At 39.5% G+C, this 15950-nt stretch overlaps 1 protein-coding gene across 13 annotated transcripts in view; it reads left to right on the top strand.

The window, feature by feature from the left end:
- Nrxn3 (neurexin 3) overlaps window positions 1-15950 on the top strand; it is a 1763451-nt gene that overhangs the window by 1551862 nt on the left and 195639 nt on the right. For all 13 annotated transcript variants that reach the window (XR_003850606.1, XR_003850607.1, XR_003850608.1 and 10 more), the window contains one exon: window positions 7662-7833. Coding sequence is in view for 9 of the 13 variants with exons in the window: in XM_008839710.2 (XP_008837932.1) it covers window positions 7662-7833 (172 nt within the window). In the remaining 4 variants the exon portion in view is untranslated. The remainder of the gene's footprint in view (window positions 1-7661; window positions 7834-15950) is intronic.

Here is a 15950-nt window from a genome sequence, read left to right as displayed (position 1 = left end):
ATTAAACTTAACTACCAAATGAGCCACTGTGACCCTGCTGTCAGTGGAGGAGAAGCAGCATTCAGAGGGATCTGAAGGACACAGTGACTCGAGATGCAGTGTGTGCCCCATGGCACTGGCTGGCATCGAATTTGCTTTCATCAGCTGCTGTGTCCTTCCCTGCCTCTTTGCTCTTCAGGTCAAAGTTCCTATTGTCCTAGTGTTCTACACACTCTCTCTCTCTCTCTCTCTCTCTCTCTCTCTCTCTCTCTCTCTCTCCCTCTCTCTCTCTCTGTCTCTCTCTCTCTCTGTCAAATTTGCTTAGAGTTTGAGATGGAGCTGTCTTGAGCTATTTATCAGTCTTATCTCCCTTGTCCCGCTTTAATTGGTTGACCTCCTGTAAGCAGACGGCATCAGTGGGACACTAGGTGAAACACATCTGTAGCATGAGGAGAGATGGTTGTTACTTTGTGGGATGGGTACAGAGGTCACAGAGACCTACACAGATTTAGGAAAAGAGAATTATCTTCTATACCATTTAACATGTATTTTCTGAGGAGAATTGGTAGACTCTGGTGACAATGATTCTGAATGGGAGAGAGTTATTCCAAATAGAGCAGTGCCCACAGGGAGTCACCTGTGCGTGCACCTCATATGTCATTTGTAATATCATTTCTCACCCAGTCATCCTACAAACATTGTCACACATCACTACCTATACCCCACCATTCACATCATTGTTACATCATTCTTTGTAGATCATGGTAGAATTTGCCAAGATTTTATTCATTTCAGTTAATATCACTTAATGTAGATGCTATTATATGTCTGTACTGTTTTTCACTTTTATAAAAATAACTTGAGGTGGGTCTGGAGAGATGACTCAGCATTTAAGAACACTGGCTGCTCTTGCACAGGACCCAGGTTGGATTCCCAGCACCCGCATGGTCGCTAACTATCATCTATAACTCCAGTTCCAGGGGATCCAATGGCTTCTTCTGACCTCCATGGGCATTGCACAAGATGGGTGCACTTACCTATATGCAGGAAATCCACTCATACACAAAAAATAAAACTAATAAATAAAATATTTTTAAAAGACAGCTTGAGAAGCAGATTGATAAGGTATCTGTTCAAAATTACATGGGCAAAAGAATATGGAGCTTCAACTGGGCTGCAGTCTTCTGAATGTAAGTCTTAAATATTTTTAGAACCCAGAGCAGTTATTTTATTCTTCTCTGCCTTTCTCCTATGGGCATGTCCAAACTTCTTTTTAAAAAATATTTTATTTATTTTTACTTTATGTGCACGAGTATATTGCCTGCACGTATGTAAGTGCACCCGTGTAATGCAATGACCACAATGTCAGAGGAGAGCATTTAATCCCCTGAAACTGGAGTTACGAACAGTTGTGAGCTGCCCTGTACGTGCTGGGAATCAAACCTGAGTCCTCTTCAAGAGCAGCCAGTGGTTTTAACCGCTGAGCCATCTCTCCAGTCCCACATTCGAGCTTCTTAAGGAAAAGGGAATAGGACACTGTCAGAAGATGATAATGAAAGTTCAAACCATCTCTAAGCTTCATGGCTGGGGTCTTGGAGGCTGCATGGCTCCTGAAGGGTTTCTTCTCTTTCTAAGCCTTCTTGAGGTCTCATTTCTTTCATGTCTCTAATCCTTTAACAGTATATAATTCTATGTACAGAAAGTATATACTCAGTACTTGTTGGTGAGTAATTGTCCTGTGTGTAAAACAAGATCATCTCACTGAAAAACTAAGCCAGTGATCATCCCCGAAAAGACAGCTAATAGGCACAAAAGAGCCCAAATGCTCTACTGAGTATAGAGTATTTTATTCCAAAGAATATCAATAAATCTTCCCTCAACTGAAATTATCTAGTGAATCAGGTAAGTTTACCATGTCATGTTTAACACATTGCATTTATAAAGAAAAGTGTAACAATAGGTTTTTCCCTTATTATACGAGATCTCAATATATTTACGATTAGCTATATCAGCTTACACTACACAAATCCTGTTTCATCTCCAGTGGTTTTAAAAAAAAAAAAACCTCTCATTTTCAAAAATTTACAACCACACATTTTAATTCATCTTTCACTTATTTGCTTGGTCATTAATTTAACAAGTTTACTGGACACTGGTAAGACCTTTGCATTCAAAGAGCACACAATTAGGTTAGACAGTGTGATTGATTGGTAAATATGGTCATGTGCTGTATAGTGGCATTTTAATCAACAGTGAATGGCATGGCAAAAGGCAGTCCTGTGAGATTGTATCACCTAGTGACATCATAATTGTATCTGACAGTGTAAGTATACTGCATTATCCTTGTATAATGACTACATCACCTGAGGATGCTCCTCTCTGAATTCATTGTTGTCATGAAGAGACATGACTGTAACTTGATTACCACATATAACACTTGTGATAAAAATATGTCGCAGTGGAAAATCTGTGAGTTTTAGAGTCAAACGGGCTTGGGTCTGAGTATTAAACAAGAATTCTTATCACATAAGTTCAGTAGAAGATAATTCTGAGAAATTAGAAGAAAACCTTATTGAAAAATACGTTGAAGCCTGCCTGGTCTATATAGCAAGTTCCAGGCCAGTTGGGGCTACAGGGAGACTCTGTCTCAAAAAAAAAAAAAAGCAAAAATATGTACTGAGCATTCAGATAGCCTGGGTCATGTTGCAGTGATAGCCTGAACATCAGTGACTCAAAGAACACAAGCTTTGTTCCTTAGTCACCTCCTGTGTCTCCTGTGTCGGTGACATCTACATTCAGTCAGTCAGTCTGGCAAAGCAACCACAACCAGAAGTTTGCTGGATACAGTGGTTCACAGTAGTGAGAGGACAGTGGTGGGTCTCATACTACCAATTATGTGTGTAGCTGAACAATGACATTCAATGTATTAGTTGATCCTGGCCCCATCTATCACAAACAGACACAAAAGGTTGCTATTAGTGTGAGCTTGTAATAAGGAGAATTAGAAAAATGGGGTGAACAGAACCATTAATTACTTTGTGATGTAGGAACCAGACCTCAAAATGGTTGCAGAAGGCCTCGTGGTACATAGGCACAGGAAACATCATTTACACATTGCTTTCATTAGGTTATTGTCTAGCATTGAACTAAGCCTAGCAGTGATGGCATTGAGAACTGTTCCCAGTGCACACCTCCTTGGCATACATCTGAGAACCTCCATTTTGTTTCTGTCAGCTACAGCTTTCTGAAATAGCAGATGGTACATTCTGCCTTCCCCAGGGGCACTCTGGAATAAATGAAGAGATAGCCTTTGTGGAGCTCTTTATTCTTGAGGATTTTCTCTTGCCCCAGTGTATTTCTGCTCCTAAAGTCTGACCCTGGAGCTAGTGGCATCCTGGGGATCACTCAGCAGCATTAGTCATAATGTAAATAATGATTGAGGACCAGAAAGCTGGAGCTGGCCTAATTTGAGGAACCAGGTGGGCTCATGAACAGCCACTATTGCTAAGGAATGACTGGCTACTAAATGCAGCTGATTCTGGAAAAGTCGGCTTTTGTTTTTGTTTTTCTGGAATGCACATGAGGACGATTGGTAATGTTTCCTGAATTACCGTGTCTTTGTTTTTAATGTCAAGTAAGAACATAGATTGAAGTGATTGCCTTGGTAGCAACTTTAGTGGTGATGTGTATGGAGTTATTAAAATTTATAGCCATGCTGTTTCTGCTGTTACACTTTGCTTGTCTTAGAAAGGCTTATAAAAGACACCAAGGAATGTTGAAAGATAGAAACTACCAAATTGTGGCAGGAAATCAACCTTGCAAAAACTTTTATGTTCTGTTTGCTAAAATTTACATTTATTTTCACAATATATCTTGAGGACAGCATCTGCCAAGCCGAGCAGTGCTTAGCGTATACTGCTACTTTCAATTATACTAACGAGAGGAAGGAGGACTGACATTTATTGAGGTCCAGAAGTATGCCTAGCCACATGGCAAGTGCTTGAACATAATCCACACAGCAGGCTTCAGAGGCAGCAATTTGCCTCTCCCTCTCTCTGTGCACCCTTGAGGAAACTGCCCAAAGTCATAGGTTTGAGGAGCCAGAGGTATTATTTTATTATACTGTGCTAAAACCTATGTTCTTCTTATTGAACTAATTAATATCTGTAATAATCACAGCTGATTATTTATGGGAAATTGACTGTATATTCCCCTCTGAATCCATTCATCTCATATTCTTGTAAGGTTTTGTTATTATAAAGTACTATTATATAGGGCTAAGATGGTTGGCTCATTAAAGTTCTTGTCTCACAAACCCAAGAACCTGAATTCAATCCCTAATCATCCATAGAAAGCAGGCATGGTGGGAGCTCTCTGAGCCCCAGTGCAGGGGAGACAGAAAGGGGATAATACTTGGGGCACACTGGCCAGCCAATCTAGCATAATTGGTGAGTTTCAGGCCAATGAGAGGCCCTGCTTCAAAGAAGACACCTGAGGTTGTCCCCCGGCTTCCTCACCCACATGTAGGATGTACTTATACACCTGCGCACACATATATGTACCTGCATACACTTAGAAGCACACGCACATTAATATAAAGGGGGGGACTATAGTTTCCATATTAGTCATATCATTTCATTACAATAGTCCTTTGAAAATTCTAAAACTGATACCTTGTCCATAGTGTATCATCAAGAGAAGGGTTCAGAATAGTTAGGTAACTTGTTCAAGGTCAGTCAGGGCTGACACCAAAGCTAATGCATTTACCTCTCACATCTTCTCTGTGCACACATGAGCCACCAGAGCCTATTTTCATGGCAGTTGCACATGATGGATTCCAGCCTGGGCAACTATATGGGTGTTTGCTGCAAGGCTTCCATGACTTACAATAAACTGAAACAAAGCAGTTAGCCACAGATTATAATGTCACTGTGGTCCCATGACAAATAACAAGGAGTTTGTGATGATGAAATTTTATTACTGAGAATAAAAAGACCACATCTGAGGTCTAGCACAGCCACATTTACTACTGTGGGAGATGAAATGAAACATATGGGTGAGGATCCGCGCTGAATTTGGCAACGTGCTAACAGGATTAGGAAGATCTTTCAGAAACAGTGATTCTAATGGCAAATGTGTGGTGCCTAAGATAAGGACCAAATATTTATTTTGGCAGAGATTAAATCTTTTCTTTTCCTGAATCTTTTATGGATCTTGCAGAAAATCTGCCCAAGAACATATCTTGCTGATTAGCCAACTCACTGAGCCAGGAACGTACTTTGCCCCTGCTGTCACTGAAAAGCTGCAGAACGCTAAAGGGTCTCCTTTCCCCCCTAAAACTGTTTTCTGTCCATGATTAATTAGTGACTCAGAGGTGAACTGAATCACCAGAAGGTTTTTCCATGCATCCAGAATTTATGTAGTAGTTTCTCGTAGAAGAATTGTAGTGTAATACGCCGCCCACGTCTAGGGTAAGCAGAGGAGTCACAGCATCTGAAGTTGTGGCTTCTCAACTCCTACCGTTCATTCATTCCGTAAGCATGTTATGATGCAGCCTACTGTTGCCTCCGTTGTTTACGTATGAGGGCACAGTCACCCAGCCACTCACTCCACACCCTTGGAAATGAATGAATGCTGAGTGTCAATTCTCTAATAAAGAGCAGAGAATTCATGTTGTCATTTCCCAATACCTTCAAAAGCAAAGAGAAAGTATAAAATACATCATATTATTATTAAAAATGGGCAAGAACAATGTAACAAAGGACCCACAATAATAATATTCACTTTTCCATGCGTCATTTTCAGTGCTAAGTACTTGTTTAGTATGGCGATATCCAATGAACCAAAATAAAACTGAGAGCTTACTGGTCCCAATGAATGAAATTTAGGAAACAGTGTGTTTAGCTACCACATGGGGAAGTACTGGATTACTTATCACAGAGCACAGAAAGTGAGCAATCAGTTTACATCCCAGGCCATGCTTTCAGGGAGCAAAGGCAACAATGATACCCACCCTAGATCTGCTTTCCTGAGTGCTCATGGTGTGATTTATCAGTCTGCCTACATTGCTGCCTTCTAAGGTCAAGACTTCTGGGCACTTGTCTTTTTCTTAATTGGGTATAATATGTATTTACATAATAATGGACACAAAAAGACTAATTACAAGTTGAGGAACGCATATTTTGGAGAAAATAAGTGAAATGTACCAAAGTATAGGAAAACAAGGGTCCATCCTAAAAGAAATCCTTACTTATGAGTATATTAGATACTTAATAAACCTGTATTTGTGTATGTGAATGAGTGAATGAATGAATGATGGAATCTGAGCTTCTATTAACTATTTCCCAGAACTTAGACTATGTGGATTATGGTCTCCTCCTCCTCCTCCTCTTCTTCCTCCTCCCCTTCCCCTTCCTCTTCCTCCTCCTCCTTCTTCTCTTCCTCATCCTTCTCCTCCTTTTCCTCCTCCTCCTTTTCCCTGTTTGTCTCCTCTTTTGACTTTTTATTGATCAAACAAATATGAATAAGACAGAAAAAATACTGTGACTCAGCCTTGTAAATATCAGAATTACATCTAAATTTTATTATCTTCAAGGCCCAACCTATGGCAAATAATCCAAACAACTACGGAAATGGTGGAAAGATTCTCTCTTCTCCCTTGCCCTATCCTTTCTGGTATTACACAAAGCTGTTATGCCATTCCAAGAGGGTTGGAGAAGCTGATTATATCAGACCAGGAAGGCCACTTTCATTTTGTTTCATTGTGAATAAATACTAGTTCTAACTCTTACACATAACCAGTTATTAGAGAGAAATAGTAAGAGTTTTAATAGTATTATTATGTATGGTTCAGTGTTTCCAGACATTTCACTGGAGGTGGATGATCTCATCTCCACCATGTCACAATCTCCATCATCTTCAATTTCATGACTATAACGCTCCTCCTCCAGAATGCATTGCAGTTTCTCTTCCTCCAAGCCTTTCTGAGCTACAGATGTTCTCTTCTGCTGTTTAACAAAGGCTGTCACACTAGTGCACCTCTCTGGATTAACCTGAGAGGGACGATAACTGTGGAAGGGTTGGCAGTCATATGATTCTGCAGACAGCAGCTCTGTTTCATTGCCCTTTGCTAAAAATACCTTTTTAATGTTGCTTGGATCTGTAAAGAAAATCTTCAAGGATTTGGCCTATAATGTGACTTTCTCTGCCATTGGCTCTTAACAATTCTGTATCCCTCCCCTTGGCTTTGACCACCCCAAAACATAAAAACAGGCCTATAGTTCCTCTTTAATCCTAAATCTTAACTGTGAAATTATTTAGAATACAGTGTCTTATTAGCCTCTCTTAGGAAATAAGCACAATTCTTCTTAGAGAAATGACCATTTCAGTATTATACCTCAAGGTCAGAAAGCTCTACTATTCTACCCTGATATCCACTAGGGCAACTGAATGGTGTAACCTCTATTGTGTGGCCTGTGAGAGCAATTTGGGTGGCTTTATACCATTGGTGTTTTTATGTTCAAGATAAAAGCCCATGGAGAAATATAGGATCCTATTATTCACTCCATACTGACAGCTCTCTCTGGGCACCTACAGGTTTATTGCTAGTTGGAGGATCAACTTTAAAGGGAGCAAACCTTGTGGTCAGTGATAATCATGCCCTTTGTGTTTCTTTATTACAGGAACAGGGAAAAATTGGAGTTGTCTTCAATATTGGCACAGTTGATATCTCCATCAAAGAAGAGAGAACCCCTGTCAATGACGGCAAATACCATGTGGTGCGCTTCACCAGGAATGGGGGCAATGCCACACTGCAGGTGGACAACTGGCCGGTGAATGAGCATTATCCTACAGGTAACACCCTCTCGTTAGCACTCTACCCTCACCTCTATATGGCAAATTTTCATGACTGTTACCAGTTTAGGAGCAAAGCATTTGTCCATGCCTTTTATCTGAGAAAAGGTGTTATTTCTTTAGGGCATCAGCAGTGTAGAGAGCTTCTGGAGACGTATTAACTATGCACTGAACATTGCTTGCCAGTCTTTGGCCAATGTTGCCTGACTGGTTCATACTGAAGCCAAATATTGTTGGTTTCCCAGTAGAGAGAAGGAAACCATCTTTGCTGTGAGGAGTTGTCAATAATCACAGGATAATGAACATGAGCTCTGGACTGTGTGGTGCTGTGCAGTTAGATGTGGTGCTATGCCCTTAGGTATGATTCCAGGTGCAGATGGCGAGAGTGACAGAGAGAGTATAAAAGGAGGTTTATTAAACTTGAATTCATGATGATAAGTCTTGGGGAGCAATGAGGAAAACTAAGGGTGGAATTTTCTAATTTATTTTATTTTGTCAAATGTTTTTCTCTTACTTATACTAACCCTGAGTTGATCTTTAGAGACTGGTCCTAGTAGTCATTTTCTGAGCAGGAATGAGAGTGAGAGAGAGGTTAATCATGCGTTTGAAATTCACAGTCCTGAAGCATGTAGCAGCAAGCTCCCAGAGCCAGATGGCCGAATCAAGGGCAAGGGCAGAAAGGGTTGCCGTCTTTAAAGGAGCTCATTCAACTAATCCCTTAGCTTTCTCTCTCATCTCTCACTGCTTCACCCAAGAGTCCTAAGCCCGGCCATAAAAGCACCAAGACAAGAAGGGAAAATACCTAGCCAAGGGGCTTTTACTCCATAATTGCATCGTAACTTAATGGACGGATGACAGAAAATAGCTCAGGACATTGCACTGTCCACTAATGTGGACAAGATAAGTGTCTAACTATCCAGGGCTTCAAATCCCCCATTTTTCTCTCGCTGTTTTTCTCTTTCTTAGCAGTACGAGATGAGAGCAGGGATAATGAAGCCTGAATTACATTTCCAGAGTCTGAGCTGTTTAGTTAATAATTATCATGCTTGAAAGAAATATTCAAAGTAAATTTGTCTATTTGTGGTCCAGGTTATTACTATTCTTTGAATAGCTTAAAGGCCGTGATTTTATTTTCATGCTTTGAATCAGCATTAAAATCTTTAAAGCCAATCTGAAGTATGGGCTGCTTGGTTCTTCCCTCATTTTCAGATTCTCCCTGTTTCTTGTCTAAGAATTTTGCAAGTCAATCTCCCAAGGCACTGAAGAAAAAAAAAGTCTCATCCACCCATTCAACTGTCATTCCGATTCAAAATATCAGCTAGCTTAGCCATTGCTGGGGGTCTGTTAGTATTTTTTAGATTAAGTCATAAAAATGGTCTTATGGGGTTATCTTTGAGCACTTGAAGGAAGCCAGAAGTGTTAGAAGTGACTTTGAATTTTTATCAACAGCTAAATTCCCTGAACACTAATAGACTTGATTTTCAGTCGTTGCTTGCTTAAACCCTGGGGGATGTGGTGGTGGGGCAGGAGAAGCAAGAGGAACCAAAATAGCCAGAGATCTTAAAAACTGTTCATTTATTTCCTTATAAGAAAAAAATCAATCTCTCTCCATGAATATTAGCATTGGCTCTAAAATTGCTGCTGTAGGGTATGTTGTGCTTCTGTTAAGAATTTCAAAGATTTCTAAAATGATGTTAACCACTTCCGCAAAGCCAGTAGAGAATCCACAAATGTGCTGCCAGCAATGAGAAGGCTTCTTCATGGTCATTTTAAAGCCACAGATACATTAGGACACTGGTGACTCTTTCTGTGCAAGGCTCTCATTGTGTGTTTGGTTCCAAATTATGGGTTGCTTCCTGTATGTTTTCAGAGCAGAGTAAACCTTTCTTTAATGGCAGTTCTTTTCCTGCAGACTATTATCATCACTGGTAACTCTCATTTAGTAATAATAAATGTTATTATCATAGGGCAGAGTAGAGTCTAGCAGTCAGAAATACAGACCTTGGAGCCACCTGATGAGTTAAGAACTTGATTGTATCAGTGTATGCCTCAGGCAGCCAGATTAAGACCTTGTAGTGCCCTAAGCATTGAAAGATGTGGTGCCTTTCCCCTCATATAATTCAAAATATAATAACACTGAACCATGAAATAAAGGTAAGAATTGCTAACAGTTCTGGGTTTTCTCCTCTGATGATTACTATAACACTTTGAGAATATATCAGATTCTTTCTCCCAAAATTCTCATTTATTGTCCTTTGTATTTTGCTGGTTCTCTAAGTGTTTATTTTCTCAAGCTGGTAATCTAGTTCTGAAATTTATGTTAGTTGTTGAGACTTGCCCCCCTCTGGTTCCTTGTCTGGATGCTGAGGATGTAGTAATACACTGAGAGTTAATGTGCTGATTTAGTGAGAGAAAACACACGTGGAAAACTCAGCACAAGTCTAGTAAGTCACATCAGCACACAGCAGATTCTGGCTGTAGTACCAAATATGACTCTTTTTTTTTTTTTTTTTTTTTTTTGGTCTTTTTGAGACAGGATCTCCCTGTAGCCCCAGCTGACCTGGAACTCACTGTGTAGACTAGGCGGGCCTTGAACTCAAAGAGATTCACCTGCCTCTGCCTCCCAAGTGCTGGGATTAAAGGCATGCACCACCACATCTGTCTCATTTTGACTCTTAAATAGCCTGTAAGTTGGAGAAAGTGGATATTTTTATACTTCATTTCAAATCAAAACTGACACCTATACAGATGCTATCACTTTCCAAAGATAACACAGTAAGCAAATGAGGGACAAAATTAAGACCTGGTCCCCCCCTTCTCAGTTGGGCCCAAATTCCACCATTGCTCCCATATAAGTTAGAGGATGTTTTCACAAATACAAAACTATAATTGAGTATCTTTCTTGTGCCCCCTTAGACTTCTTTCTTTCTTTACTGGAGTATCACATTGCAAAGGTCTCTAAAGACTTCCTAAGAGTTGCTCATCTTTTAGACAGTGGATACCTTAGTTATTGAAAGAATCCTTATAACTAAAAGTATGGTATTGTTAGTTCAATCTTGAAAAAGTAATATCTTTTAAACTAAGACACCAGAGTGACCTCTATATCTGGGCATCAAAAAACAAAGCCACCAACCTAGATAATCTTGACATGATTCCTACAAAATATGATATGCTTCCCTTTCCAATGCATTATATCAACAGTAAACCATTAGAAGCTATTTAGAGGAGTTCACGAGTGTCTTATATAAATGTCCATTTCAGTGACCACACAAAGGTGGTTGTCATGAGATGTGGATTAAAAAAATCACATTTAAGGAAAGAAAAAAAGTATTAGCTTGAATGAGTCCAGGTTTTCCTCCTAATGATAGCAATGTGCTCTCACGATTCAACTGAGAACACTGAGTATTTTAAGGAGATAGTGCTTTAATATACAGCTTTTCCTACAAAATATTCACTTAAGTTGTCTCATTCTGAGGTCACATTCTCCAGAGTCACCCCTGCCCACCACATCTGAATGAGTCAACTGTGCAGTAGGATGAATGAGTCTGCTCTTGAATCTTTTCATGGCCATTTAGAGGAGTTTATGTGACTTCATTGATACATTCCACCATGAAATATTTAGAATTCAGCTGGACACAGGGCATGTATCCCTGGCTTTTTGTGAATCAGTGAGGTTCTAAAATGGAAATAGTTCTACAGCAATTGGGACCTTATATCACTTAATTCTGGGAGATGGAACTCAAAAGTGACTTTTTCTCTGATCCTGAACATAGAAAGCCTAAGAAACAGGAAAGGGAAATAAAAGAAAAATCAGCCCAGAGCTATCATCCAGGCACTGAGCAATGTGCCTTATAAAAGCTTGATTGCTACCTCTACACAATACAGTAGTAAGGACAACGGAGGGAAGGTGGAAAGATGAGTTGAATATGAGGAATTAATTTTAGCCCATAGCTCTAGGCCCCCTGTGAGGCTGAGCTTACTAGGATTGTTCAAGATTCTCTCTGCCATGAGTGGGTGGTCATTATGTCAGCAGGACTATTGGAGTAACAGCTTTTCAGGTCAAAGCCAGCTTTCTGAGAAATTGAGACCGATAAATCTTCATTGTCATTGGACTAGTCAGTTTTCTGTCACTGTACTGAAATACCTGAGGCTGTTAACTAACAAAGAGGAAAGAGAATTTGTTTAGACTCATGGTTCTGGAGGTTCTATTCAATACCTGAAGCAATTAACTTTATCGGAGGCAAATCACTTATAAATAAGAGAAGCTTATTTTGGCTCACAGTTCCAGAAGTTCCAGTCTAAGACTGAGTGAACTCATTTGCTTAGGAGACTTTAATGAGAGCACACATAGTAGAAGAAACTTCTCACCTCTAATATTAGCCCACGAACAGAGAGAAAAAAGAAACAAGAGTCCCAGAGTCCCCCTTTAAGATATACCCACCATGGTCCTAAGCTCACCCCAAAGGCCATGCCTAGAATCCCACATCACCTCCTAATAGCACTATGGACCAATCCTTTAACACATAGGCCTTTAGGGGACAATCTTCCAAACCACAGCAACCTCTAACTGGCAAATTAAATCATGAATCCCACCCTGATCCTCACAATGTACTACCTTAAACTTTCTGCCCACTGTAGTATTTTTGAGCTATTATCTTGTTGATTCTGTTCTCCTTTTTTAATATTTTTATTGATTATTTTTATTTTATACGTATGAGTGTATTGCTTGTATGTATGTGAGTGCACCCATGTCGTGCAATGCTGCGGAGATCAGAAGAGGGCTTCAGATTCCCCTGGAACTGAAGTTAAGGATGGTTCGTAGCCACCATGTTGGTGCTGAGAATCAAACCCGAGTCCTCTGCAGGAGTAGGCAGTGCTCTTAACTGCTGAGCCATCTCTCTAGACCCTGTATTCTTTTTTTTTTTAAGGTTTATTTATTTTAGTTTTGTATCTATGTGTATTTGCCTGCATGTATGTATGTACACCATGTATGTGCCTAATACTCACCAAGGCCAGAAGGATATGTCAGATCCCTTGGAACTGGAGTTATAGACAAATGTGGACTACCATTTGGGTACTGGAAACTGAGCCTGAGTCCTGTGCAAAAGCAGCAAGTGTTCTTAACCATTGATTCATTTCTCCAGCCCTTAGGTTTATTTCTTTGTTTCTTTTTTTAAAAAAAATAAAAACATTATCTTCTCAAATAGAAATCCATGCCTGGACTAGTTTCATTAGTAAGATTTCTCAGTCTTGGTGCTACTGACATTCTGGGCTGAATGACTTTTCATTGTATGAGGGCTGGGAAGTCTTGGACTGTCAGGTGCATTGTACAATACTGAACAGAATCCATGATTTCCTCCCACTAGATGCCAGTAGCAAATTTCTACAATGTCATATGTCCTCACAGAAGAGTAAAACATCCTTGACTAAGAGCCATTGAATTAATGAGGGTGAATTCAAAATTTTATTTCAAATACTTGTCATCCTTTCATAGTTTAGATGATATATTTCAATATAAGACTTCTTGTATATTTACATCTCATGCTAGATTACTGAGACTTTGAAGAGTTAAAAACAAAGACTATGTACTTGACAAGATACTGAAATTTACTTGGCCTTAAGTTTTCATTAATTCTTAGCCAGGAGGTTTTCTTTCCTTTGCTTTCTATCTTTGCTTGCAAACATTTGAGGCCTTGCCAGATTGGAAGCATGCATTAAAACAAGCCCCATCTACCTGCTCGTTCATCCGATTGGATTTGTGTTCTTTTCAGTTCAGTGGGATCAGGGTGGGGGAGGGCATAGTAATATCCTGCAAGGGGAATAAGGAATACAAATACAATCAAGAGGGAAAGCCATATTTGAACATGGGCTCAAGACTGCAGGGTTAAAACTGCAGGTAGAGGAAGGCTCGGTTCAGGAATGTGTTTGCACATTCTTAGATTTAAAAATGATCACATAAATAAATTTCTCGAATAGTCACAAAAAGAATCAATGAGCAATCAAATGAATGCATACTGAGCACTGGCAACGCAAAATAGTTTTTCTTCTCAATTTTTCTGAGCAAATTAAGATTCACAAGATTTGTTTCTTTTGACATAGGATTTTCCACTTAGTTGGTCTTTGATGGAAAATAGATTACAGACACATATGTGTATATTTAAGCATTAAATTCCTCTACTTAGTTATAAATGAAAGCATTGTGGGAATGATAAATCACCAGGGCTCAGGTTTTAGTCTCAAATCTAATGTGGTTCATGGAACAACATCCCCTGAGAGCCTTTAAAATACAGATTGTAAGGATCCATTCCTGACTAGTGAGCTGGAATCTGAATTTCAAAATTCACAGATGCTATGTGCACATCACAACGTTGGGAAGAACTGGCCTAGGGATTCTGTTAGATATGTTTGACAATTACTGATATTTCAAAGTGAAAAATCTTTTTTTCTTCTTTCAGACTGAATATTAGTGCTGTTCAATATGGCAGCCACAAACCACCTGTAACCACTGAGTACTTGCAATGTGGCTAGCATGACTGAGGTTTTAAACATTTTTATTGTGAAATTATTATGCCCCGGGTACTGAATGCTTTAATATTTTTTCTCATTCAATCCTTTCACCAATACTATGTTAGCTCTTAGTGAATGGTAAAGGACCAGAATATAATATTCATCATTTCCTTTAGCTTATTTTTCTACCATATACATTATCATTTGTATCACTAATAGAATAATGGCCATTTGCCTCCATGTACCTCCAGCACTCATCCAACACTTATGCAATCACAAGGATATAACTCCACCCTACTCAGGTACCTGTTGTAGAGACATTAGAGGGTGATGAATAAGGATAAGAGTTCTGGAGTCAACTGCCTGGTTGTAACAAAAAGTTCCTCGACCTATCAGTTAACCCCTTACCCATACCTCGGCAAGTTCCCATGGTTGAGAAGTTGCTCTGTACCTCAGCTCCATGAGTATGCTTTTGCTCCCATTAAAAAAAGTTAAGGTTCAGATTGATATTTAATATAGGAAACTTCAAGAAGAGTACTTCTAGAGATTTGTTTCCTAAGTAGAAGTGACAGTACCACTTTCTTAAACTACATTCATGTACTCTGACAACAAGACTATGGAACAAATCCATCAACAGACCTGACCCTAAAAGAACCTGTTATTTTATCTGTAAAATGGGGGTTGAGATCACAGGTCTCCCTCAGAATGTAGAAATTCTTTAACTCCAAGCAAGCACTCGTGAATGATAATAGCACCTACAGCTTTACAGCATCTTTTGTCCCTTAGGCAGAGCTGAGGCCAGTCTTTTTTCCTGAGAAGGTATTTTGCACTGAAGTTTACCCAGAAAAGGGGAGAATCAGGAAGAAAGAAGGTTCCCATCTTAATTGTTCACACTTCCTTCAGAACTCCACAATTGTAGAAATGGTCCCAAAGTGAGGATGTGATCTCTGAATAAATGGTTTGTTTCAGAGGTATAGAAAGTGGCAAATAATTCACCCCCCATATTGCAGGCCCATGATATTGCCTGCCATTTACTCCATAATCCTCACTTTCTGGATGACAAACCACTTAGCCTTGAAATACCTGTAAGGTCAATGTGGGGTTTGTTCCCATTTTATAGATTAGGAAGGGCCCCAAAGAGCTTAGGTTAAGAGAGACTTTGGAAATGCTGTTACATAACCTAGGACCCCAAGGCTAGAAAGCCCTCGATTTGGTTCTACATCCCAGAAATTCTGACAGTAACTTGAATTTTGGAAATGTATAATTCTTCTGTAAAGTTAGGTCCTGGAATTCTCCTCTTAAGCTAAATTTCCAATGTCTGTCAAGTCTAGAAAGCAGCATTTCTTGAATAGCAAGATGTTTACCTTTACCCATATCACAGGTAAGGCATTTTGGTTTTTCCAGCCTATTTCCATTCATGACTCCATTATGCCTTCTGATTCCATATCTAAGCCAGCAAGGAGAGCTTTATTAAATGAAAGTCTGTTTTGTTGCTCAAAGGTTTTCCTGAGGGATGGGAAGTAGAGAGTAGATGCTTCATAAATACGTTTTTAATTTTTGTTTTATCAGGCAAACCTTTCTCCTCTTTGAATTCCCAGCCACAAGATAAA

Source organism: Nannospalax galili, unplaced genomic scaffold, assembly GCF_000622305.1.
Source record: "Nannospalax galili isolate Female #2095 unplaced genomic scaffold, S.galili_v1.0 scaffold330, whole genome shotgun sequence".
Taxonomy (NCBI): Eukaryota; Metazoa; Chordata; class Mammalia; order Rodentia; family Spalacidae; genus Nannospalax; species Nannospalax galili.
This window is presented reverse-complemented; position numbering and strand designations above follow the sequence as displayed.